Source organism: Emys orbicularis, chromosome 15 (assembly GCF_028017835.1).
Source record: "Emys orbicularis isolate rEmyOrb1 chromosome 15, rEmyOrb1.hap1, whole genome shotgun sequence".
Classification (NCBI taxonomy): domain Eukaryota; kingdom Metazoa; phylum Chordata; order Testudines; family Emydidae; genus Emys; species Emys orbicularis.
Genome location: NC_088697.1, coordinates 10,155,232 through 10,178,773, shown reverse-complemented (window position 1 = coordinate 10,178,773; position 23,542 = coordinate 10,155,232). Strand labels below are relative to the sequence as shown.

The window sequence follows — 23,542 nt, the reverse complement described above, 5'->3', positions numbered from 1 at the left end:
GGGATGTTTCTTTCCCCAGCTCTCTGGCACTGCCCAGATTTGTCCGAAATCTCCCAACCCGGGTCAGTGACTGTCAGGGCTGATTCCCCGCTCTGGCACTTCGAGTGCAGAAGGTGGGGGCCTGCCAGGATCCTAAAAATTAATACTGGCCACTCCAGGTTGGTATTAAACTCCCAAGGTTACAGCTTCTCTCTGACCTTGGCTTGGTAAACGCTGCCACCACCCAAATGCAAACCCCCTTTTTTTGGAATGCAACCCCCCGTTTTTTTGGAACCCAGGTGCACTTGGGAATTCCTCCCTGGGGGGTACCCTCAAGCCCTTTCACCCCCCCTCCGGGGAAGAGCTGAGAAAGAAAACAAAGGAAATCAGCTGTTGCCCCCAGCTAATGAAACATGTGCACAAACCTCTTAGGACACCAAAACCCCAAATTCTGTTCTTAAAAAAGGTAAATTTTATTACAAACAAAAAGAAAGAAAATACATCTGGAACTTCGGCTTTTGCTAGATTTTAAAAGAGCAATTCCAAAAATTAAGCACCCAAAATAGCTCTCTTGAGGTCCAGCTTAAAGGTTACAAGCAAACAAAAGCACCTGGGGTTAGCACAGAGGAGTCCACAAGCCATGAGAAATAAACAGAGCTAAACCTAATCGCGTCTTTCTAACCGTTCCTGATCTACTTACATATCTGGGGGTTGCAGATGAGTAGTTCTAGGCAGGATCTGATCTATGATCGTACCCGGCTTAAAGCATTTCACAGCACAACTGCTGGCCTGTTCCCCTCTTTCCCGGGGAACAACACCACACACAAAGGGGACATTCCCCCCCCCCATTTTAAAAAGTTCTAGCCCTCCCATTGGCTCTTTTGGTCATGTGCCCACTCCCTTTCCTTTTACCTATGCAGGGAGACTTTTTAACCCTTTACAGGTAAAGCAAGCAGAGAACAGGTACTCAGAGGGATTTTATAGCTAACGGGCTGGCTGGGCGTCCATAAAACGGAGCTCTCCCCCTTCATTTATCACAGGGACAGAGGAGAAGGGGGTCTCCCTGAACTCCGGGGGGGAGGGGTTACCCTGTGGAACTGAGCATGGCCTGGCTCAGGAGGGGCTGGGAGCTCGGGCTGCTGTCGCCTACAGCACTCTCCTGAGTATCAAATCAACCACACCGCTTCCCGCACTCAGGACAGGAAGGGCTTACAGCAGCAGTGGAAAAAAAACCCTCAGCTTCATCGGTGCAGGGTACGTCTACCATCGCTGCAGAAACGCCCGGGGAGAGGCGGCTGCAGGCGATGGGTCTGGCAGCACCTGGCGATTTACAGCGAGCTGGGGCCGGCGTTTAAAAATGATAATTCTGTTCGGTTTCAGGGTGGGTGTGTTTGGCACGGCAGCGCCTCGGGACAGGATCCCCTTTTGCTGCACTTGTAACATGCCCAGCAGGCAGAGGCGTGACGTTCTGGCACAGCCTTCCAAGGGGAGCAGTGGGAGCAAAAAAACGAACTGGTTTCAAGCCTGAGCTTGATACCTTTATGGAGTGATTGGTATGATGGGACTGCCTACAATGGCATGTAGTCGATCTGCGACTGCTAGCAGCAAATATCTCCAAAGGCCGGTGATGGGACACTACATGGGGAGGACTCTGAGTTACTACAGAGAATTCTTTCCCAGGTGTCTGGCTGCTGGGTCTTGCCCACATGTGCATGGTCTACTCGATTGCCATATTTGGGGATGGGAAGGAGTTTTCACCTAGGTTAGATTGGCAGAGACCCTGGGTGGGTTTTTTTTCACCTTCCTCTGCAGCGTAGGGCATGGGTCACTTGCAGGTTTAAACTAGTGCGAATGGTGTGTTCTCTGTAACTTGGAAGTCTTTAAACCAGCCCCCACTCCCCCCTCGGCTGGAGGACCCCCGGGCTGGCCAAAGCCGTGCTCCCCGGACCCAACCCGCCCAGGGGAAAAGCATCTGTTCGAAGGCGCTTTTGATATGCCCCATGCAGGTTCCAGGGCTGCTGAAGGCTACTCCCACCCAGGTTTTAGGGGTTATATTGGATCATTTTTCTACCACCCAGGCGAGTGGGAATATGTTTGTTCAGTCTTCTATGTCTCCCCGTCACGGGTTGGATGTCTCTGTCCATGTGTCTCTCTCTCTCTTCCCACTGGCACTTTAAGACCAAATCTTCACAGGACTCACAGGCGCTGACTTTCTCATTTCCCTGGGGGTGCACGGCCCCCTGCTACCCCCCAGGCCCCGCCCCCACTCCACCCCTTCCCCAAGGCCCAACCCCTGCCCGCCTCTTCCCACCCCCACTCTGCCCTCGCCCCCACCCCTCTCCCCCAGTGCCTCCCGCCCACTGCTGAACAGCTGATCTGCAGCAGGCAGGAGGCACTGGGGGGGGGGGAAGGAGCTGATTGGTGGGGTCTGCTGGTGGGTGTTAAGCACCTACTATTCATTTTCCATGGGTGCTAGGGATAGAAGTTACCACATGGTTCTTTCTAAGCAAACCTACTTTATTCTTAAGGTAAAAATCATGGCAGAGAAAACATTGTTCTAATGGTTAATTACCCTCACTATTTAAAAACATACACCTTATTAACACTCTTCATTGTTTAGCTTCAACCCTCAGCCACTGGATCCAGTTAGACCTTTCTCGGCTGGATCGAAGAGACCTTTATTAAAGATTTGTTCCCCATGATGTACTTATGGACTGTAATCAAGTCACCCCTTAACCTTCTCTTTGTTCACCTAAATAGATTGAACCCCTTGAGTCTACCACTACAGGACATGTTTTCTAATCCTTTAATCACTCGTGTGGCTCTTCTCCGACTCCTCTCCAATTTATCAACATCCTTCTTGAATGGTGGGCACTAGAGTATTCCAGAAGTGGTTTCACCAGTGCTAAATAAAGAAATAAAATAATCACTCTCCTACTACTCAAGAGTCCCATATTGATGCAATGCAGGTTCACATTATAAATTTTGCGGATGATAACAAGCTGGGAGGGGGTGCGAGTGCTTTGGAGGATAGGATTAAAATTCAAAATGATCTGGACAAACTGGAGAAATGGTCTGAAGTCAATAGGATGAAATTCAATGCAAAGTACTCCACTGAGGAAGGAAAAATCAGTTGCACACATACAAAATGGGAAATGACTGCCTAGGAAGGAGTACTGTGGAAAGGGATCTGGGGGTCACAGTGGATCACAAGCTAAATATGAGTCAACAGTGTAACACTGTTGCAAAAAAAGCAAACATCGTTCTGGGATGTATTAGCAGGAGTGTTGTAAGGAAGACACGAGAAGTAATTATTCCGCTCTACTCTGCGCTGATTAGGCCTCAACTGGAGCAGTGTGTCCAGTTCTGGGCGCCACATTTCAGGAAAGATGTGGACAAATTGGAGAAAGTCCAGAGAAGAGCAACAAAAATGATTAAAGGCCTAGAAAACATGACCTATGAGGGAAGATTGAAAAAATTGGGTTTGTTTACTCTGGAGAAGAGAAGACTGAGAGGGGACATGATCACAGCTTTCAAGTACATAAAAGGTTGTTACAAGGAAGAGGGAGAAAAATTGTTGTTCTTAACCTCTGAGGACAGGACCAGAAGCAATGGGCTTAAACTGCAGCAAGGGAGGTCTAGGTTGGACATTAGGAAAAACTTCCTAACTGTCAGGGTGGTTAAACACTGGAATAAATTGCCCAGGGAGGTTGTGGAATCTCCATCATTGGGGATTTTTAAGAGCAGGCTGGACAAACCCCTGTCAGGGATGGTCTAGATAATACTTAGTCCTGCCTTGAGTGCAGGGGACTGGACTAGATGACCTCTCGAGGTCCCTTCCAGTCCTACGATTTGATGATTAGCTCTTTTGGCCACAGCATCACACCGGGAGCTCATGGTCAGCTGATTATCCACCACGACCCCCAAATCTCTTCCAGAATCACTGCTTCCCAGGATAGAGTCCCTCATTCTGTATGTATGGCCTCCATTCTTTGTTCCTAGAGGCATACATTCACATGTAGCTGTATTAAAACATACATTGTTTGCTTGGGCCCAGTTTACAAAGCGATCCAGATTGCGCTGAATCAGTGACCTGTCCTTTTCTGTATTGACCACTCCCCCAATTCTTTGTCATCTGCAAACTTTATCAGGGACGATTTTATGTTTTCCTCCAACTCACTGATAAAAATGTTAATTAGCGTCCGGCCAACACCACATCCATGTTGGGCCCCATTGGAAACAGACCCAATTGATGGCGATTCCCCTTTTATAATTACATGTTGGGACCTATTTGTTAGCCTGTTTTTAATCCATGTAATATGTGCCTGTGACGTTATTAACATAATCTGTAACCGTATAGATCACTGTTGCAACCACTGTTATATATTTGCAGCAAATATTGTACAAAGGTTGTCGTGTGAGGTGTCTATGGAAAGGTTATGATTTGCTGGTTATGATTATGCTAGCTGTATGCATGTATCATTTTTGTAGTTGAAGTTATGAATATTGGCTCTATCCTGTCTGTATTTCAAACTTGTGCTCTGCTTCTGGGTGACACCCCCAGATAAGTCGGTGTTAGCTCTGCCTAGCCTGCTTGATGGCCCATTAAGGACCAGCAGCTATACAGTTGACCCATTGAGAGAAGGCAGATATGCCTTGTAACTCAGCAAAGTATGCAGGGACTTGCCCGTGTGACTCCAGACTCCATTTTGCTGTAATTTTCCACAGTAAGAACAAAGAGGTGTCCTTACACCTGGAGCAGACTATAAAAGGCTGATGCCTCATCTCCATCTTGTCTTCAGTCCTGCTTCTTACCTCTGGAGGGACTTTGCTATAAACTGAAGCTCTGAACAAAGGACTGATGACCCATCCCAGCTGGGGATGTTCCAGAGACTTGATTTGAAACTGAAGTTTATTCCACCACTGCTACAAGCCTGAACGAAGAACTTTGCCATTACTGTATGTAATTGATTCCATTTAAGGAATTCTAGCTCTCATCTAGATCTTTTTCCTTTTATAAATAAACCTTTAGATTTTAGATTCTAAAGAATTGGCAACAGCGTGATTTGTGGATGAGATCTAACTTGTATCTTGACCTGGGCCTGGGGCTTGGTCCTTTGGGATCAGGAGAACCTTTTTTCTTTTACTGGGGTATTGGTTTTCATAACCATTTGTTCCCATAACGAGTGGCCCTGGTGGGGATACTGGGAAACTGGAGTGTCTAAGGGAATTGCTTGTGTGACTCGTGGTTAGCCAGTGAGGTAAAACCAAAGTCTTCTCTGTTTGGCTGGTTTGGTTTGCCTTGGTGTGCAAAGGAACCCCAGCCTTGGGCTGTAACTGCCCTGCTCTAAGCAATTTGTCCTGAATTGGCACTCTCAGTTGGGTCCTGCCAGAACCAGCATCGTTACAGTGCCATGTTCATATTATAGCATTCTAGTTTTTTAATCAAAATATCTTGTGGTGTCAAGTCAAATGCCCTATCGAGGTTACGTATTTTATATCAATATTATCATCTTCATCAACCAAACTTGTAACCTCAACAACAAAGTTATCAAGTTAGTTTGACAGGATCTATTTTCCATAAACTCACGCTGATTGGCGGTAATGACAGTGCCCTCCTTTAGTTCTCTATTGATGGAGCAGCCCAATTGTGGGACTCAATTATCTTGAACGGTGGACTGAAATTGCACGTGAGCTTCCTCCATGTCATTGTGAAGGAGCAGGGAAAAGCAAAAATAAAGTAAGAAATGACCATTTTAGCACATGGTTCTTTGTCTCAAAGTCCCCAAATCTGAGCTACATCCTGGCAACCAGAACTAATATCCAGTTATGCGACTGAATGGGCTTCAGGCAAGAGAGAAAACTCCACATCACAGACACTTTCAGTTTCATGTAAAATGAAATTCCAAAGCAGGTTACAGCTGCGAACTCAAAAATCAGGAGAACAGATTCCCGCACTGCAGTCTCCTCTCATCCATTCAAACCTGCTTCAGGCAGCACCACTTCATTATTACTGAGTCAAGTTATTTACAAAACGTTTTCCCCGTTTCGAGGACACTAGAACATCCAGTCTTCTCATCTGGAAAAAGCTTTGCCAAGAGATAGAGGGATGAAAACCCATCACTCTGTGGTTTTGTGATCCATTCAAGTCCCCCCTCCAGGTCTCTGACACTTTCATCTCCAGCCCTAGTGAGTCTGGTTTAAGATTGAATTGTGATTCCTCAGCACGGAGAGCCGAGAAGACTGCGTCACGTGACTCTTTGAGAGGTGGAAGGGTAAAATGTGGGGAGGTTACGCTCCATTGTGGTTCACACAGAAGCTAACTCTGCCGGGTTGAGGGGGGATTGAACGGTAATGGAAAAGGAGGGAATCCATCAAGCACACCCTATACCCTTCCGGTGTCACGGTAGCTGAAAAGACACTTTAATCCTCTTCCTGCTCCAGATCTTTGTTATATTTAAGTATATTTTTAAATGAGAAAAACGGTAGGAACAAGAGCTGCTGTCCAATCCAACCCAGGGCAACCGGGAATGAGACAATCGGTGACCAAAGGGGGAACTCGGTGACTCTACCAACTGTTCTGCTAATGGGAGTAAAAGTCGAAATGTGATGCTCGGAGTTTTCTCTAGACTAGAAGGTGGTGTAGATTAGGACAGATCAAGGGGAAATATCTTAGTTAATCCTGACCATTATACCCGGCCTACGTCAGCACTGCAGATATAGTTGTTTTTTTACATGAGGATAGCTACCTCAAGCTAGCTAACCCCTGGGAAAATCCCAGAGGAGCCAAGGCCCAGGTAGATTTTACTTCAATGTAGCAAGCAAAGTTGCAGTGGGGGAGGTCGGGGTTGGATATTAGGAAACACTATGCCACTAGGAGGGTGGTGAAGCACTGGAATGGGTTACCTAGGGAGGTGGTGGAATCTCCTTCCTTAGAGGTTTTTAAGGCCCGGCTTGACAAAGCCCTGGCTGGGATGATTTAGTTGGGGTTGGTCCTGCTTTGAGCAGGAGGTTGGACTAGATTCATAGATTCTAGGACTGGAAGGGACCTCGAGAGGTCATCGAGTCCAGTCCCCTGCCCGCATGGCAGGACCAAATACTGTCTAGACCATCCCGGATAGACATTTATCTAACCTACTCTTAATATCTCCAGAGATGGAGATTCCACAACCTCCCTAGGCAGTTTATTCCAATGTTTAACCACCCTGACAGTTAGGAACTTTTTCCTAATGTCCAACCTAGACCTCCCTTGCTGCAGTTTAAGCCCATTGCTTCTTGTTCTATCCTTAGGGGCTAAGATGAACAAGTTTTCTCCCTCCTCCTTATGACACCCTTTTAGATACCTGAAAACTGCTATCATATCCCCTCTCAGTCTTCTCTTTTCCAAACTAAACAAACCCAATTCTTTCAGCCTTCCTTCATAGGTCATGTTCTCAAGACCTAGACCTCCCTTGCTGCAGTTTAAGCCCATTGCTTCTTGTTCTATCCTTAGGGGCTAAGATGAACAAGTTTTCTCCCTCCTCCTTATGACACCCTTTTAGATACCTGAAAACTGCTATCATATCCCCTCTCAGTCTTCTCTTTTCCAAACTAAACAAACCCAATTCTTTCAGCCTTCCTTCATAGGTCATGTTCTCAAGACCTTTAATCATTCTTGTTGCTCTTCTCTGGACCCTCTCCAATTTCTCCTGAGGTCTCTTCCAATCCTAATATTCTATGATTCTATAAGATGATGGCATCCCATCTCCCCTACCTGGGGCTGATGGACATTCCCGGTAGGAGGGACATACATTCTCATGACTCAGGACGAAGGAGCAGATAGAAAGGACCAAGGGATTCACTCCAACAGTGTGCTACTCTTCTGGGGGGAGCTGCGGGACCACAGTGATGCAAACACTGCAAAGAGCCTTAAAAGTCACTATGTGGGAATTAGAAAAGTATTAAAAAACTTTTTTTTTTTTTTGGACAGCCTTAGACAAGGTTTTTATGGTGCTTATCTCCCCTGTGGAGACTCTGGTGTCTAACCAGGTGTGAGCTCTGATTAAAGCTTTTCCCACACTCCGAGCATCGATAGGGCCTTTCCCCTGTGTGGATTCTCTGATGTATGATGAGGGTTGAGCTCACGCTGAAGCTTTTCCCACACTCTGAGCATTTATAGGGTCTCTCCCCCGTGTGGAGTCTCTGATGTGCGACAAGGGCTGAGCTCACACTGAAGGTTTTCCCGCACTCACAGCATTCATAGGGGCGCTCTCCCGTGTGGATCCTCTGATGCGCAATAAGGGCCGAGCTCTGAGTGAAGCTTTTCCCGCACTCGGCGCATCTATAGGGGTTCTCTCCTATGTGTATTCTCTGATGCTGAGTAAGGTTGGAACTGTCAGTGAAACTTTTCCCGCAGTCGGAACAGGTAAAGGGTCGATGCCCCGTGTGAATTCGCCAATGTGTAATAAGGTTTGAGCTCACGCTGAAGCTTTTCCCGCATTCGCAGCACTTATAGGGCGTCTCTCCCGTGTGGATCCTCTGATGCCGAATGAGGGTGGAGCTCCGACTGAAGCTTTTCCCGCACTCGCAGCATTCATAGGGTCGCTCCCCCGTGTGGGTTCGTTGGTGCCTGATAAGATCAGAGCTGTCAGTGAAGCTTTTCCCGCACTCGCAGCATTCATAGGGTCGCTCCCCCGTGTGGGTTCTCTGGTGCCGGATAAGGTTGGAGCTGTCCGTGAAGCTTTTCCCACATTCCGAGCATGTAAAGGGCTTCTTTCCCATGTGAATTCTCCAGTGCGTAATAAGGTTTGAGCGTCTGTTGAAGCTCTTCCCGCACTCAGAGCACGAAAAGGGTCGATTGCCCGTGTGGATGGTCTGGTGGGCGATCAGGTTGGAGCTCACGCTGAAGCTTTTCCCACATTCCAAGCATTTAAAGGGTCGGTTTCCCGTGTGCACTCTCTGATGGCGAATCAGGTGTGCGTTCCGATGGAAGGTTTTCCCGCACTCACCGCATTGGTGGGGTGGCTCTCTGGCGCGGATTCTCTCGTGTTGAAGAAGAACCGAAGGGCTACCGATGTTTTCTCCCCACTCAGGGCATGTGTGGTCTCTCTCACTTGTGGGGATGCTCTGCTGGGCTGTGGTTTCCTTGTGACTTCCCTGACAATTACCCTCTTTCTCCCTTGGCTCAGTTCCCTGCTCCCTTTCTGGCCTGTGCTGAGTCTCACAATCTTTTCCCTGCCCACAACTCATGGACACATTCCCTTCAGATCTTTGCGATAATGCCCCATATGCTTCCACGTGCTCAGCGTCTTCCTGCTGAGGGTTCTGCTCCTCATTCTCACTCACCATCCCATCACCTGCTGGGACAGAGAGAGAAACCTCAGAAACAGGAATGGAAAAGGGGAGAGGATGACGCTAAGCACCCAGCTCTTCACACCCTACACACGACTGCCATGATTTTTTTGGCAGACAATATGCCTTGTGGGGTATCATTTGAAAATGACCAACGCACTAACCAATAATAGTATTGCAAACTATATGTACTATAGTGAAATTATACATACTCGCAACATTTGCGCTTTGAAGTCTGTGACTAACGGGTATTTAAACTAGGCATGTCAATGTAAACAGCTCTCCGAGTAGGGTTATTGGGTTTTAATTTAAAATATATCCAAGGGTCATAGACTCAAGAGTATCAGGGTTGGAAGGGACCTCAGGAGGTCATCTAGTCCAACCCCCTGCTCAAAGCAGGACCAATCACCCCCTCTCCAAGCCTCCAGCCAAGATTTAGTAACATTTCAGCACAGCGGTGGTGTCATTTTTCTGGCGGGGATGTGTTACACAGGGATAAAAGGTTATTTAAGGGTAGCTGAAATAATACAACTCATTGTCCAAAACAACATAATGGGGATTTTATCGAAACTAGAATAAATGGAACTTGATTCTACAATTACATTAAATAGATGAATATATATAATAAAAAAGGTACATATATACATATAATACACCCTATAAAACTTACTACTGAGTGTACTTAACTATAACCCTCCAAATAAAGAAATATATCTATCTCGGTATGCACAGGTGATTATCTCATAGGTTCCCCTTTTCCCCAAATATCTCACTGGGTGCGGTGTAACACCCAAGTCAGTCTTTGAGCCTCGAGTGCCCCTCGTGACTTCCTGAAGAGATAGACTCAACTCCAGTGACGCTTGGTCATCGGGGTGAACGTTAGACCAGACCCATTGGCAGTCCTGTTCCGGCTCTCTGGGACCATGCGAATCAGTGATAAGAGACAACCGGAACCGACGGTCAGGAACAGACAGGAATGGATGCTCAGGAAGACGGCTGTCAAACATGGACTGACTTGACGAGCCAGCTTTAAACTAAAGGGACTTTTCGCTGCACGTCTGTCTGTCCTGCTCCATTTCAGTCTCTCCGCTTACTCTTGGAATTTTTCTGTCCCAGTTTCCCTCTAGCTGACCTTCTTCCCTCTCCCTGTTTCTCTCAGTTTACTCACAGGCTCTCTGTTTCTCTCCATCTGTCCCTCAACCATCTGGCTGCATCTATCCCTCAACCATCCCCTGTCTTCTCCTCCAGATATCACTACCCCCCCCCCACACACACATCTTCTCAGAGGGAAGGGCTACCTCCTGCTCCATAGAAAAACACATTCATGAATATGTTGGTTTAGGGGGTTGTAAAAAACCAACCTTTTGGTAAACACCTAAGGGCTGTGAAGAGATGATGCCTGACCTGATAGTGTATTTTGCCACCTTGCGCCAGTCAGCTTACAGAAAGGGGTTTGATGAACCGGGCCGAGGCCTGGGACCCAGAAGATCAAAAGGACTAGGGTGACCAGACAGCATATGTGAAAAATTGGGACGGGGGTGGAGGGTAATAGGAGCCTATATAAGAAAAAAAAAACCAAAAATCGGGACTGTCCCTATAAAATCGGGACATCTGGTCACCCTAAAAAGGACTTGAGCAGTTTAAAAAGTGATTCCTTTTCAGGATGGGGAAGGCAGTTCAGGTAATTGTTTGGGGGGGAAAAGACAGACGGGGGACCCCCATTGAGATGTTTGAAGAAGTCAGCCCTGCCTAGCTGACCATCAAGGGATGGCAGGCCTCCGGATAAGAAAAGCAGGTGTGAAGATGGCTATTTTAAAAATCCTTTTTTCCCCACTGCAGAATAAACATTACTCTGTTTGTCACCATGCACCACTGATCCCGGACACCCGAAGGGAAGAACCGTGGGTATTTGCACTCAGCCTGAGCTGTCTGGGTAAGCACAATCAATACACAGGGTATTTAGTCCAGAGGCCAGTCGAGGAGCCGGAGACTTGCAGAATTTCATTCCCGGAGGAGGCCTGGCACGTGATGGGGAGACAGGGGGGCCACTCAGAGACATTGAAGGAGGTGAAACCAGAACTAGGACCCCCACTCCCCTTCCTCCCACCACTCTCAGGCCTCTCCACCTCCTGGGACCCCCCACGAGCACCTGCTCCTTGTGTTTTCTCAGTGACGAAACACAGAGCGCTAATAGGTGACCTGATCGCAGAAGCCTGAAGTAGACCAAGGAGTGGAGTTTTTAATTACCCACTCAGACTGCGGGGCGGGCTGATGAGCTAAGGAGCTCATGATCTCATTCGCCGAGAGGGTCGTTAGAAAGTGGAGTAAGACGAGGCCCTGAAACATAAGCCTTGTATCTAAGGTGACCAGATGTCCCAATTTTACAGGGATAGTCTTGATTTTGGGGGCTTTTTCTTATATAGGGTCCTATTACCCGTCCCGATTTTTCACACTTGCTGTCTGGTTACCCTACTTGTATCAGAGGCCTGGTATGAGGCCTGAGGCTTGAACTGAAGTAACGGTCAAGACATTGCTAACTTAAAGCAAAGTTAAGCTGTGAGCCAGAGGCAGGCCCTGCTCACAGAAGTTGGCAAGAAGGCGGCTGCTTAAAGCACGTATAAGCACTAATAAGATGAACTTGTGCCAGGATGGCACCAGAACATCCTCGTACGAACACATTCCAGAGCGATAACAAGGAACAGGCAGACCCATCCTAAAGACAGGGTCAAAAGGACAATATGATGGATAGACTTGTTTGTTCGAACCAACCTGTACCAGGGGAGAGGCAGCACCCTAATGCGTAGAGGGGCTGTACCTCAACGCGTCAGGAGTGATGTGTAACCTGTACCAGTGTATAAAAATGCATCACTGAGTGGACGTCTTTGTCCGGCCGAGGGGGCAGTGGAGAGTCCCGCCACTGACTGAGCAGGTCCATTGTCAGGGGGCACAAATTCGTAGTATGTCCTGTAGAGTCTGTGGGGAACTATTACTGTGCTTCATTTGACAATGGCCGGGTGCCTTCGTTCCTTATCGGAGCCTGTGGTCATTGGGGGTTCTCTCGGGGTCTGCTGTGCCAGCAATCTGCAGAGCCGGGGCAGCACACAGAGGGAACACACACACGCACGCAGCCGAATGTTCTCAACATCGGACAGAGCAGAGCACCACACCGGTGGCGTCTGACAACAGAAAGCAGTTGTGAGGAACGGCCAGGGGGCGGCTAGCAGACCCCGGGAAGAAGTATGATCTCAAGATGGTGAAAGGGCCGAGGACGAGAGCAGATGGCGTGGCTGCAGGGAACTAGGAGGGTGGGTCTGGTGGAGGGACTATAAAGAAAACGCAGGGAAGTGCCAGCAAAGAGAAAGCATCTCAGGCTGTTGGTGTGGGATCTACGGGGTCAGTGGGGAGCATGGGAGAGCTGTGGGGGATGTTATGGTGAGGTGGGAGGGGGTGGTCTTGGGGGCTGTGGCTGGTGGAGCGGAGGTGGACAAGCAGAATACAGTATTTAAGGGTTATTAGGTTAGTCCGGTAAAGCGAAACTTCACTCAAAGTTCATGTAGTCGGAAGCATATGCCCAGCTTTCCCAAAGCCCCCTCAGCTTAGGCCATGTCTACTGTCACGGAGTGTGGGGGAGTCAGGGCCCTGCACCCCCCCACTTCCTGCGATTCCCCGTGACTCTCAGCCAGCCAGTGACACAGAAGGTTTATTAGACAACAGGACACAGTCAAAGCAGAGCTTGTAGGTATGGAAAACAGGACCCCTCCGTCAGGTCCCTCTTGCGGGGTGGGGAGGCCAGACCTGGGTTCTGGGCCTCCCCCCGTGTCCCCAGCCAGCTCTAAACTGCAACCCCCTCCAGCCCCTCCTCTGGCCTTTGAATCTTTCCTGGGCCAGGAGGCCACCTGATCTCTTTGTTCTCCAACACCTTCCGTTGGCGCCTTTCAGGGGAGGGCCCCAGGCCATCAGTTGCCAGGGGACAGGGTGTCGGCCATTCTCTGTGCAGACACCATCACACTGGCCCTCTCGGGCTCTGCAACAATCACACCCCCTTATTCCCCCACCTAGACACTTAAGAACTGCAAAGGGGAAACTGAGGCACCCACACAGTATTCAGAGAAAACATTAAGAACATTCCCACTTTGTCACATCTATGCTTATGAGCGTACAGAGGCACAGCTGGACCGCTGTAAGACCACTCGTGTAGCCGTGTTATGCCGACAGGAGAGAGCTCTCCTGCCGGCGTAATAAAACCAGCTCAACGAGCGGCACTGGCTACGTCAGTGGGAGAGCGTCTCCCACTTATGCCGACCAAATGTCTGTCACTTGGGGAGGGGGTGGTTTTTTTTCACACCCCGTGAGCGACAAGTTTCGTTGACATAAGTGCTCGTGAAGACATGGCCTGAGTCCCTCTCTTTCTCTGTTTCCCTGTCTGAATCTCTCTGCCTTGGGAAGCAGCCAACTGAAAGCCTAGGTGGTTCGTAACCTAGTCCCTTTATCCCAAGTTGCAGCCCCATCACGTTACCATGTTCGGATCATAGTCACTATAAGTGATCCATTCCCTGTCTCCCATTCCCAGCTTCTGGCAAACAGAGGCTAGGGACACCATCCCTGCCCATCCTAGCTAGTAGCCATTGATGGACCTATCCTCCATGATCTTATCTAGTTCATTTTGAACCCTGTTATAGACTTGGCCTTCACACCATCCTCTGGCAAGGAGTTCCACAGGTTGACTGGGCATTGTGTGAAGAAATACTTCCATTGTCTCTCCAGCGCACTCCACTCCTACACATGGACTATCCTTGATATGTCTCCATGCCAACCTAGACAGGCCTATCTTACTTCAAAACAGCCATTCATTCTTTCTCTGGGACAGGGAAGCAGAGTTATGCATATTTTTTTCCATAAGACTACACTTCAATTCCCACATTCTCCACAGGCAAAGTGAAGGGGTAGGATAATGAACCAAAGAAAAGTTGTGTGGGAAGAGACCTCAGGAGGTCATCTAGTAGTAGTACATGACAAAGTATATACTGAAACCCTCCATTACCGGTGTTTGTCTAACCAATTCCAAAAAAACCTCCAGTAATTGGGATTCCACAATCCCGTGGTAACCTATTCCAGTACTTAATTAACTGCCTAGTTAGAATTTTTTTCCTAATACCCATACTAAATCTTGGTTGCTGCAGATGAAGCCAATTACTTCGGTCCGACCTCAGTGGACATAGAGAATAATTGATCACCACCCTCTTTATAACAGCCTCTAAGATTGTTATCAGGTCCCCCACTCAGGACCTTTCAGAGGTCATGTCTGAGGATAACGAGGTAGCTCTGTGGAGGTCTACTTCTGAATGGATACGAAGCAGGCCAAGGTTGCATGTGTCCAGGCCAGAGAAAAAAGGCATTACAGTAATTCAGAGAGGAGATGATGTGAGCTTGGATAAGAGTTTTTAGCCGTGTGGATGGATAGGAGAGGCCAGATCTTGAGGACATTATGCAGAAAGAAAATGCAAGATGTAGACGGCCTAGATATGAAGACCTAGTGAGAGGTCTGCATCAAAAATGGGCCTGGATGACATGCGATATGGTGGTGGTGTCTGAAAGCGATAGAGAAAGGAGGTGATGGGATGGCTTGGGGGGAATATTAAGAGCCATGATTTTCACTGTTGATCTTGAGCTGATGGCGAGAGATCCATGAGGAGACGTCAGAGACAAGCTGAGGTTTTCGTTGGGACAGAAGGAGATGGCTCTGGAGCAGAAGCGGCAGATCTGTGAGTCACCGGCACAGAGACGGTAGTTGAATGTGTGTGTGTGCGGAGGGAGATTACCCAGAGAGCAGGTGCAGAGGAGGAAGAGAAGGGGACAGGGAATCCCCACGGAAATTTGGAGTGGGGATGAGGAGGATCCTCTGAAGGACACGCCGAAGAAGTGATTAGACAGGTAGGAGGTGAACCAGGAGAGGACAAGGGAAGACAAGATTTCAAAATGAAAGGCACGATCAGGGGTGTCAAAAGCGGCTGACAGGTCAAGGAGGAGGAGGAGGATGGAGTGCGGGCTCTGAGCTTTGCCGAGGGAGAGGTCATTAGAGACTTCGGCAATAGCAGCCTCAGGGGACTGCTCCAAATCTCTGACTCCCTGAAACCTTCCCTTCCCACTCCCAGGTAACCCAGATCTCCCACCCCACTGCTGGGCTCTCCACCCCCTTTTCCCCATTCCCCGTCTTCCTCTCCCGCAGCCAACCCCTCTACCTGTCCCCAGGAGCTCTCCTCCCTGACTCCCTTCCTCCTGCTCCGATTCTCTCCCTCCTCTTCCTCAACCAGCCCTCCCTGATTCCCTCTAAGTCATATTCTTCCACACAGGTGTCCCCTTCCTCTCACTGCTCTCAGCCCTCATAAGAACATAAGAACAGCCATACTGGGTCAGACCAAAGGTCCATCTAGCCCAGTATCCTGCCTTCCAGCCACGGCCAGAGGGAATGAACAGAACAGGGAATCATCAAGTGATCCATCCCGTCGCCCATTCCCAGCTTTTGGCAAACAGAGGCTAGGGACACCATCCCTGCCCATCCTGGCTAATAGCCATTGATGGACCTATCCTCCAGGAATTTATCAAGCTCTTTTTTGAACCCTGTTATAGTCTTGGCCTTCACAACATCCTCTGGCAAAGAGTTCCACAGGTTGACTGTGCGTTGTGTGAAGAAATACTTCCTTTTTTGTTTTAAACCTGCTGCCTATTCATTTCATTGGGTGACCCCTAGTTCTTGTATTATGAGAAGTAGTAAATAGCACTTCCTTATTTACTTTCTCTACACCAGTCATGATTTTATAGACCATTATCATATCCCCCCTTAGTCGCCTCTTTTCCAAGCTGAAAAGTCCCAGTTTTAATCTCTCCTCATACGGCAGCCGTTCCATACCCCTCATCATTTTTGTTGCCCTTTTCTGAAGCTTTTCCAAGTCCAAGATATCTTTTTTTGAGATCAGGTGTCCACATCTGCACGCAGTATTCAAGGTGTGGGTGTACCATGGATTTATATAGAGGCAACATGATATTTTCTGTCTTATTATCTATCCCTTTCTTAATGATTCCCAACATTCTGTTCGCTTTTTTGACTGCCGCTGCACCTTGAGTGGACGATTTCAGAGAACTATCCACAGTGACTCCAAGATCTCTTTCTCGAGTGGTAACAGTTAATTTACACCCCACCATTGTATATGTATAGTTGGGATTATGTTTTCGAATGTGCGTTACTTTGCATTTTATCAACATTGAATTTTATCTGCCATTTTGGTGCCCAATCACCCAGTTTTGAAAGATCCTGTTGGAGCTCTTCGCAGTCTGCCTGGGACATAACTATCTGGAGTAGTTTTGTATCAAATTTTGCCACCTCACTGTTAGCCCTTTTTCCAGATTGTTTATGAATATGTTGAACAGGACTGGTCCCAGTACAGATCCCTGGGGGACACCACTATTTACCTCTCTCCATTCTGAAAACTGACCATTTATTCCTACCCTTTGTTTCCTCTCTTTTAACCAGTTACCGATCCATGAGAGAACCTTCCCTCTTATCCCATGACAGCTTACTTTGCTTAAGAGCCCTTGGTGCTTAAGACCTCTCCCTGTTATGTGGCACCCCATGAGCACCAGCTCCCCATCATCTTCTTCCCTCCCACTGCTCCCTGCCCTCCCTTCTCCCAAGGAATCCTGGAGAGGAACCTCACACGGTCTCCTGTCAGCAGATGGTCCCACCCTCATGCACTTGTGAAGTTGTTCTAGCAGATGGGCAGATCAGTTATAGTTAGGCTTGGAAAGATTAGATTTTTATCGGTACATACTGATGAACATTGATTGCACCGTACATTCACATACTGATGGGAAAATATTTCTATCGATAAATCCTCTATATTTCCAGATAGGCAAAATAAGAAAAAAAAGCTGCTTGAGAACTTATTAGGATTTGATGTAAGGCTATTTACTTGGTATAGTTTGACATGAGATGTTGACTATTTGTGTTTTAACAGTCATAAAGCCTTCCTTTTTCCAATATTGACATCTGTGGTCATAAAATAATTGTCTGGCCTCTCCCCTCCCCCGCATAATTTCCTGAAACTGTGAAAATTTCAATCATAGACTATCAGGGTTGGAAGGGACCTTAGGAGGTCATCTAGTCCAACCCCTTGCTCAAAGCAGGACCAATCCCCAACTAAATCATCCCAGCCAGGGCTTTGTAAACCTGACCTTAGAATCATAGAATATCAGGGTTGGAAGGGACCTCAGGATCTAGTCCAGCCTTAATAACCTCTAAGGAAGATTCCACCACCTCCCTAGATAACCATTTAAAATCATTTAAAGTCCAGGACCTCTATGGCAGTATTCTCTGAAATGGTTCCTGTTCCATGCTCAGGGCTGGTAAGAGAGCAGAACTGAAAACTCTTGATGTGTGGATCAGACAATGGTGTAGGGAGGAGGGAATTTCAGTTTATTAGGAACTGTGGAAGAACTCCAAAGAAACCAAAATGGAACCAGATTGCTGCCACATCAAATTCAGAAAAGATAGTAGAGGATTCTTTTTTTTTAATTAAGGGGTGTGGGAAAGTCAACAGGTGTGGAGGAGCACATGGTTCGGACAAAGACATCTCTTAGGGTTGAGTTTATTAAAGGGGGATGTTTATATGTCAGTAAAGAAGATACGAAAGAAGTTGGTAACATACAGATAGGAGCTAGCGAGGAACAGTCAAATGAAAAATAATCCCCTTTAAACAGAACATATGAAGGAAAGCAACTGAATATTGACAAAAATTTAGAAAGACTTGTATACAAATACAAGAAGTCGAAATAATACAATGGTTGAAACAAAGTGCTTGATATGTCATGAGGTATGGATATAATAGGCTAATCGGAAGGAAATGCATTAGATTATCTTTTGTTTTAGCTTGTGAATTGTCCCTATGCTAAGGTCCCTCACCAAAGGCTCTTAAGCAAAGTAAGCTGTCATGTGTAAGAGGGAAGGTCCTCTCATGGATCAGTAACAGGTTAAAGGGCAGAAAATCAAAGGGTAGGAATAAATAGTTTTCACAATGGAGAGAGTTAAATGGTGGGGTTCCCCAAGGATCTGCACTGGGACCAGAGCTGTTCAACATATTCATAAATGATCTGGAAAAATGGGGAAACAGTGAGGCGGCAAAAAACAACCACACCAAAACCTCAAGAGTTAAGTCCAAAGCAGACTGCGAAGAGTTACAAAGGGATCTCACAAAACTGGGTGACTGGGCAACAAAATAGCAGATGAAATTCAAAACTGGTAAGGGCAAAGTGATGCACATTGAAAAAATTAATCCCAGCTATACATATAAAATGACGGGGTCTAAATTAGCTGTTACCACTCAAGAGCGGGATCTTGAAGTCACTGTGGATAGTCCTCTGAAAACATCCACGCAAGGTGCAGCAACAGTCAAAACAGTGAACAGAATGCTGGGAATCATTCAGAAAGGGATAGATAATAAGACAGAAAATACCATGTTGCCTCTATATAAATCCATGGTACGTCCACACCTTGAATACTGCGAGCAGATGTGGTCGCCCCATCTCAGAAAAGATCTATTGGACTTGGAAAAGGTTCAGAAAAGGGCAACAAAAATAATGAGGGGTATGGAACGGCTTCCGTATGAGGAGAGATTAAAAATATATATTTGAGCTGTTCGATTTAGGGCTGGTCTACACAAATTTAGGCTGGCTTAATGACATCACTGAAGCCTGTGAAAATGTCACACCCTGTGCAATGTAATTAAGCTGACCTAAGCCCCAGTGTAGACACTGCTGGGTCTATGGAAGAATTCTTTCAACTAAGATACCACCTCTCCATCAGTGTAGTAAGAGTCTACACTACAGTGCAAAAATAACACACACCCTTAAAAAAAGAGGTGACTAAGGGGGGATATGATAGAGGTCTATGCAATCATGAATGGTGTGGAGAAAGTGAACAGAGAAGATCAATCACTGGAGATTTTTAAGAGCAGGCTGGACAAACACCTGTCAGGGATGGTCTAGATCATACCTAGTCCTGCCATGAGTGGAGGGGATGGGACTAGATGACCTCTCGAGGTCCCTTCCAGTCCTACGAGTCTATAAGTGTTACTTACCCTTTCCTCCAATACCAAAACCAGAGGTCACCTGACAAAATTAATAGGTAGCACGTTTAATACAAACAAAAGTATTTTTTCCCCCACAACAATTAACCTGTGGAGCTCATTCTCATGGGATGTTGTGTTGGCCAAAAGTATAACTGGCTTAAAAAAGAGCTAGAGAAGTTCATGGAGGATAGATCCATCAATGGCTATTAGCCAAGATGGTCAGGGATACAACCCCATGCTAGAGGCAACCCTACACTTCTGACTGCCAGAAGCCAGGAGGGGAAGATGTGTCGATCACTCCAACTATCCTGTACCTTCCCTCTCAAGCTCTGATACGGGCCACAGTCGGAAGAGAGGATACCAGGCTAGATGGACCGTTGGTTTGACCGGTAAGGCTGTTCTTATGATAAAAACTGAAAAAATATGCGTTTTGAGCAACCGCGAAACATTAAATTGATAAAAATTGGGGGGGAAAAAGCTTAAAAATAAACATTGATATTATCCAAAGTATTAAAAATAAAAATCTCATTCTGCCTAGCCTAGCTATAGTTAAGTTCAGCATTACTTTCTGTTTAAAAGCCAAATATTCTAACGACTCTAAAATCTACATGCTTACTCAGATTGTCTTGAAATTCACTGCGCACCAGGGGAGTGTGGAGCAGGGTTGCTCGGATAATATTTTCTGTGCAGGCCTCAGGCTGAAACAACGGTTGAAATTGTCCTGACTGATCGCAGTCCCTTAGCATTTATCTCAGAGTACAGGGCACCCACCGCCTCTTTGGGAAAGCAGCACTGAAAGAGTTTATAACTGTATCGTTTGCAATTTCAGACTGACAAGGAAACCTGAGGAGGCATAAGGACATGAAATGCAGCGAGATTAAGGCTCTGTTAATCGCCAGAGGTTCCCGGCAATCCACTGTCACAAAGATTGGTTTGCTCCAGGGTGTATGCTGTTGAGTCTGAGCCATACCACCGTCAACTTCCAGACAACAGGGGATAGGCAGGAGTTTCTTCTGGAAGTTTTGCCCGAATATCAAAATTTCCAGATGAAAAGCAATATTTCAACATTCTTGAAAACCCACATCCCTAACTGATGTGGGTATGCCAGCAGATTTCACCCTAGATCCCTAAATGGCCCCCTCAAGGATTGAACTCACAACTCTAGGTTTAGCAGGCCAATGCTCAAACCACTGAGCTATCCTTCCCCCCTCTTGTATAGACACAGTTAACAGGGGCAAAAAAGTCCATTAAAAAACAAAATGCCCCATAGCTACATTAATGTAGAGTTGAGGTTGCCGAGTGGTACCGTAACCCACACGCCTTCTGGGTGTGGTGTTCCGGCCCATGTCGTGGCACCGATACCAATTAACGAGAGAGATTAAGGAGTTTGCTTAACGGCCAGTCGGCTTTCAGCTCATGCCCTAAGCTCCAGAGGTTCCCCGGTTCGATCCTGCCCGCCGACAACTGGGGTCTGAACAAAAAACCTCTGAAAACGAGGAGATGAAAAGTACGCCACCTTAACTCTGCCCCCCGTCCGCTAGCACTGCAGCTGGCAAGAACCACTCAGAAGAGTTCAGGAAGGGTAGTGCAAAGGTTAACAAACTACCAGAGAAGAAGAGGTGGCTTCTCCAGCGACGGAAGCCTTTCAGTAGGATTTAGTCATACACAAGGTATTCAGCTGAATGCAGCCGTAACTGGATGAAATTCTATGCCTGTGTTGTACAGGAGACCAGACGATATGACCTAGTCCCTTCCGGCTTTAAATGCCATGAATCTATCATGAATAGGAGGAAGGACTAAGAGAAGGTGCCATTGTGTTGTGTTCACAGATGGGAATCCCAGCATTTATCTGCACGCCCTGCAGCTGTGTGCACTGGGTCAGCTGTAACTGGATGGTGGAGGGATTAGTTGGAGCAGCTTGGCAGAGCTGTGGCTGTGATACAAAGGAAGGTGCATGGGAACCTCATTTCAGCGTTATAGGCCGTGCCAGTGAAGATACACAAGGGGGAGTTCCTGCCAGGGGGATTGTCAGCGCTCTCGTGGCAGACGGGCTGGTGGTCTTGAGGGGTAAGTGGAGGCATTCATAGAAGATCAGGGTTGGAAGGGACCTCAGGAGGTTCTAGTCCAACCCCCTGCTCAAAGCAGGACCAACCCCAACTAAATCATCCCAGCCAGGGCTTTGTCAAGCCGGGCCTTAAAAACCTCTAAGGAAGGAGATTCCACCACCTCCCTAGGGAACCCATTCCAGTGCTTCACCACCCTCCTAGTGAAAAAGTTTTCCTAATATCCAAAGGGTGACGGGCTTAGTAATATGTTGAAAGTCTATGATGGACTGTGTGCAGCAGACTCAGTGTTTGAGTGCAGGCCAGGGGTGGGAAGTTTCTATTCACTACACTGGACCTAACCCTAAGTTTTGCCTTAGCAAAGAGAAGCTGTTAGATGTCGCGCTGTACCGCACTTGTGCTCTGTTCCCAGTGTGCTCTGTAGCAGGGGCGGGCAGAGCGTTAGCGTGCGGGTCACTGGCATGTTGCTGAAACAGGGCAGAGTTAAGGTTATATTGTGGGGTGTTGCGAACCTTAACTTTTCATTTCCCCTTCTAAGAACCGAGGGGACGGGGATCCTTACCCAGCGAGGTCACATTCTCATAGTTCTCCTGCATAACGGCTCTGCAGAGGGCTCTCTGAACGGGGTCCAGCAGAGCCCCCTCTTCCCTGGTGAAATACACTGCCACCTCCTCGAAGGTCACCGGCCCCTGAAAGAGCAAGAGTCCCACACTCAGTACCTGCTGCCCCACTCACAGCCCCACTATTCGTGGGGGAGAGGAGCCAATCAAATGAAAGCTCTGGGTGGATCACAGTCAACAGAGTCCCACCCCCACCCAGCTCAGAGCATCCAGGAAACACCAGGTTAAGGGGACGAAGAGAGAACCCCTTCGCTTTCCCAGCAGATCCATCACACACCTACTAGCCACAGACTGCAGAGATCAGATGTGGGGAGAAAGAGAGAGCCCCTGGTCTCCCCCCGCAGATAAACAGGGGTAGTGTTGTCATATTCCTCACAAACCCACTAGCCTCCTACAGTGGTTTAGAGCCCCCAGCAGAGTCCATGGAGAGCCCCCTGGTACGAATTCCACTGCCAGCAACTGGATGCGAGGGGATGGAGACATCTCCCCTTAGCCTCACTGGTGACTGCCTCCTTCATATCTCACCGCAGCCGCTGGTTAGTCGGGTCAGCCTCCAGCACTGGGGGTCTGGGCCATTTTCTCTACCCAGTCCAGGGGTCCTGTTTCCTGTTCCACAAATTAGGGAATATTAATCCCAGAGCCCGCGAAGCCTTTCCTAGAAGCTAGGCCCCAATTTAAACAAGTCCCAGATGGTTTCTCGCACCTTGTTCCTCTCCCTTTCTCCACCCTGGGCATTTCCTGCCCCCTCCCATCTCCAGAAGCTGCGTCGTCCTATGTATTTACTGCCCTTCTTCCTCCAGCAGGAACCCGCCAGCAATCCCCTGATAATCCTGACCTCAGCTGGCTCTGGGACACCCATGGCCCCTCCCACCCCGCCGTTTCGCCGATTCCAGGCTGAGAAAACACGTGGTCGCTTTGTTACGGTGCGGACCTGGCCTCTCCCACCCAGAGGTTTTTAACCCGTGACCGAGTCTCTGAACCAACCGTTAGAAAAGTGCAGAAGTCACATTGGGGGGGGGGGGATTCCCCCCGGACACGGTCCCCAGGGAGAACCAGGAACTGGCTTTTCCTCTCTCTCTCTGCTCCTCACCTTGTTCACAGAAGGCGAATCCGCCCAGGGATGCTGCAAGAAGTGTGTCTGGGCAGGCCAGAGACCAGCCAACCGCTCCCCCCACTTATTTCTCCCACCCCCCCCTTCAGTCTCTCCCCCTCTGGCTGGGAAAGTCCCATTTGGGAGTTGGTGGCTCTCCCGTGGCCGGATCGGCTCCTGCAATCGCTAATGGGAGGAGAGACGAGGGGCTGGGGGAGCAGAGTCACTTTCGTGCCCAGACCCAGCACCTTCCCTGAGGTCTTTCTGGCTCACGATTTAGTTGCAACGGGGCTGGAGAACATCCTCCCCTTGGCTGGCCCAGAGGGAGCTTTAGTGAAG

At 48.0% G+C, this 23,542-nt stretch overlaps 1 protein-coding gene and 1 pseudogene across 1 annotated transcript; one reads left to right on the top strand and one right to left on the bottom strand.

Moving 5' to 3' along the window:
• The window catches only part of LOC135889358 (zinc finger protein 850-like), a 473,854-nt pseudogene that overhangs the window by 415,029 nt on the left and 35,283 nt on the right, over positions 1–23,542 (top strand).
• LOC135889459 (zinc finger protein OZF-like) lies at positions 7,738–22,596 on the bottom strand. The gene is made up of 4 exons (XM_065417330.1): positions 22,555–22,596; positions 22,056–22,182; positions 8,468–9,314; positions 7,738–8,350 (listed from the first exon to the last, which is right to left on the bottom strand). Exons 1-4 carry the CDS (start codon positions 22,594–22,596, stop codon positions 7,951–7,953), a joined length of 1,416 nt encoding a protein of 471 aa, XP_065273402.1. The 3' UTR covers positions 7,738–7,950.

Bases quoted from the DNA above. Each gene is read 5' to 3' on its own strand.
- LOC135889459 (XM_065417330.1), bottom strand. From the start codon at position 22,596: ATGTCTCCATCCCCTCGCATCCAGTTGCTGGCAGTGGAATTC. The intron at 22,183-22,554 runs GTACCAGGGGGC...TTGCTCTTTCAG, and splicing joins AGTTGCTGGCAGTGGAATTC to GGGCCGGTGACCTTCGAGGA. The intron at 9,315-22,055 runs GTAAGGATCCCC...CTGTCCCAGCAG, and splicing joins TGAGAATGTGACCTCGCTGG to GTGATGGGATGGTGAGTGAG.